Genomic DNA, 3,625 nt, shown 5'->3' on the forward strand with positions numbered 1-3,625 from the left:
GATTGTAATCACGTGACAGTTGAAGGTCGTCAATGACACTGATAATTCAATGAAGTGAGTAAACACAACAGGAAATGTAGTCCACTATATAATATTGTTCGAATTTCATATTTTTCAAAACTGTTAAAAGTAACTGGTAAGTGAATACAGTAATTTTTTGTATTTTAAATATATTTTATAAGTTGGAGAACATTTTACTCTAAACTTTAAAAACAAACTTTTCATAATAATCTCCGGCGTAGTAATTGTAACCTGAATATAGATAAAAACATAGCTTTTAACCGCGGTTGTAATGTTCCATTAATAGAATAAAAGAGGCGGTATCTTATGACGTTGAATGTTTTTCATTGGCCGAAAATAAGCTGTCTGATTTGTCACACAGATAATAGTGTGCAGAACACATTCAAATACACGGTATAAAGTAGGGCAAACATTCATTACATCTCAACAGTTGAACTAGACACTCAAAGGACATAATATAAAATACATTTTTTCTACATATTATATTGTTTTTGTTTATGACATTTTCATTGGAACTCATGTGTTAGCATTGATAGTGTCAATTCATTAACGATTTATTCACGTATGTGTTCACTTGGTTTGTAAGCGGCTATAGTTTAAAGTGTTTTATTTTTAGTTTCCGAATGCCTTGCTTGGAGTGTGTTACCAATATGAGCGACGATTTCTGCAGTCGTGAAAGCTTAGGGTCGGTGCTACGGGAAGGGAAAACCGTTTTGATACTCGACTGTCGACCACAGGCCGACTTTATCCGATCTCATATCAAAGGATCTATTAACATTACACTGCCTGGACTAATGGTCCGACGATTGAAGAAGGGAAATCTTAAAATTCAATGTGTTATCCAAAACAACGAAGCCAAAGACAAATTTAATAAACTATGGAAAACTCATGATGTTATCTTATACGATCAAAGTTCCACGGATAATAATTGCAACACGTCCCAAACTGTAGATTTATTAATGAAAAAACTTCAACAAGATGGAGCCACGGCTAGAATTCTAGATGGTAAGTAAAACGTATACTTAATTGAGTTTAATGACAATGTCCATTTTCAGAAGTAAACTTTACATTCAGTTTGAAGTGTAAATAATTTTTTTTTTCTTATCGAAATATACACTGATCATGTTTATGTGTATAGTTGACATCTTCCTTAATATATCTTGACGTATGCATAGCTTTCGGCATTTCTTTGCTATCTTGTAGGATAAATAACATTTTGTTTATTCACATTGATGAATGGGTTTCGGACGATTAACTTTAACACTGGACACTTACAAAATTCCTCCAATTGAAACCCCCATCATAAATGTACACTTTATCTGTTAATTTCATTGAAGATAACCAAAACTCTTATCAATGAAATATATCCATGGGCTTTATCTGAGACAGGAAGCACGACCTAGATGATAAAATATTTGTTATTTGCATTGTATGCCAAAGTAAACATTTCTATCTCGGCTAGTGGCTAAGTAAATAAATTGACTGATAACGAAACTAAAATTAAAAAAGGCTCTGTAAGGAGGTTTTATTTTCCCAATAACATTGTATTTAATCAATCAAATATTTATTTTTCAGGAGGCTTTGAAGAGTTTGAGAAAACCTCACGAGACTTGTGCGAGGGGACCAATAGTACTGATGAATCAATATATGGCTTATGTAACTTGAAAATATCTGACGACTCTGGAGTTGGAACTTCTGAATCCGACAACGACAATGTTAATTCTCCTTCACCTCGCTCACAATACCCAGTGAAAGTGCTACCATATCTTTACTTAGGAAATGCACAGAACTCAGCAGACTTGAATCAACTTAAAAAATTTGGAATTAAATATATTTTAAATGTGACTCCGAACGTACCAAACAAATTTGAAATGGACAGTGACTTCAAATACTTACAGATCCCAGTGGCGGACCAACTATCTCAAAATCTCTCAGCTTTCTTCCCACAGGCCATAGCTTTCATAGGTAGGTACACATTTTATTTCATGAGAACGACAAAAGATATCATTTATGTGAATGAAATTGATAGGGTAATGAATTTCACCTCGCTTGACACGACATTATTAATGGAAATTTACAGGATGTACGCTTGTTTGATCCTCATTTCCGGCCAATTCAAACACAAAGTCTAGCTTTAAATGTTTGATTAGGGGCGATAACCATAATTTACTTTGAATATTAAATGACCTATTATGTAGTCATTTTCGGTGCTTATATGTATTTTGTTGACAACCATAGAGAACAGAGTAGGTCAACAACGCTGACACGTTTTGAAATGTCATTAGTATTCTATGCATCGATGCAGTGTAACTGTACATGTAGATTAAGTAAATATAAGTTCACTGTAACATCTTGCTTATAAAGTACTATGAGTCATACAGAAAATTATAAGTTTTCTTATTTGTATTTTCAGATGAGGCTAGAGAAAATGAATGTGGCGTATTGGTGCATTGTTTGGCGGGAATAAGCCGGTCTGTGACAGTAACCTGTGCTTATTTAATGCAAAAACAACACATCAGTTTAAATCAAGCCTACGACCACGTGAAACAGTGCAAACCAAATGTATCGCCTAACTTCAATTTCTTGGGACAATTACTCGAATTCGAAAAATCCATTTTGTGCCAAAATTCCACTCAGTCAGTGAACGAGTTCCACTTTCAGTGTAATGACAATGTTAAAGTTCCTACAACTCAACAGAATTGTGAGGCAGCAACGTGAACATTTTGATTCATAGTTATTGGTCAAAATTAAAAAGGACTAAGCGATCCGCCAAATGTCAAACATAGCGGCACCGAGGTCGGCACAGTCGAAGTAGACAATATTATAAATAGCCCAAGGAAGTCTTTCAGAGTTTTTGTCATGAACATGAATACTGTGTATCAAAATATCTTCAAACGGCAGCTTTTGAACAACTATTCTCTCATTTGAGATAACCATTGCAGTTGTCACAGAAATTCGACGGGTTTAGGTTGGGGAACGTGCGCACGTTTATTTCCCGCCAAAAGTGTTCATTCATTGACATTTCATAGTCTAATATCGTTATCAATCATTCACTTTTGTTATTCATTATTCATTATTCATTGTTGTTATTACTCTTGAAAAAAAGAGATTAAAATGTCTCCAGTTAAAACTGTCTGCATTCTTAATAGTTTCCCTCACCAACGTACAAATTAAAAAACCACGTAATTAATAATGTATTGTTTTAAATACATACATTACCGACACTAATTAACATAAGAATTTTTACACTTTCAACGTATACAGGAGAAACGTCAACCAATCGAACTTTTTTATTTCAATATCCTGTAGCATGTTTTATACACAATCTAGGACAACAACCCTTATATCAACGAAAAAACTAAATCGTATAACTAAAACATGTGTTAAATGTTCACAGTCATGTAGATGTGACCTTTTGTTTATGAACCGTAATTGCAAATGTAAGTTATTCCTGTTTCGCATCTGTCATTTCTGCACAAGATTAATATGTAGTTAGCAATTATATAATGTTGGTTTGATGTGATGTATGGGAACATTTTTCTCAAGGATTTTTGGCACTTAAGCATGTTGATGGTATCAGAATAGGGCGTCTCAGTCTTTGTAT

General features: G+C 33.8%; 1 protein-coding gene across 1 annotated transcript; it reads left to right on the plus strand.

Moving 5' to 3' along the window:
* Positions 1-407: 407 nt before the first annotated feature.
* LOC134727618 (dual specificity protein phosphatase 7-like) lies at positions 408-3,152 on the plus strand. Its single transcript, XM_063592003.1, has 3 exons — positions 408-1,026; positions 1,597-1,986; positions 2,435-3,152. Exons 1-3 carry the CDS (start codon positions 645-647, stop codon positions 2,737-2,739), a joined length of 1,077 nt encoding a protein of 358 aa, XP_063448073.1. The 5' UTR covers positions 408-644; the 3' UTR covers positions 2,740-3,152.
* The last annotated feature ends 473 nt before the right edge of the window (positions 3,153-3,625 follow it).

The sequence above is a fragment of the Mytilus trossulus genome, chromosome 1, assembly GCF_036588685.1.
Source record: "Mytilus trossulus isolate FHL-02 chromosome 1, PNRI_Mtr1.1.1.hap1, whole genome shotgun sequence".
Taxonomy (NCBI): domain Eukaryota; kingdom Metazoa; phylum Mollusca; class Bivalvia; order Mytilida; family Mytilidae; genus Mytilus; species Mytilus trossulus.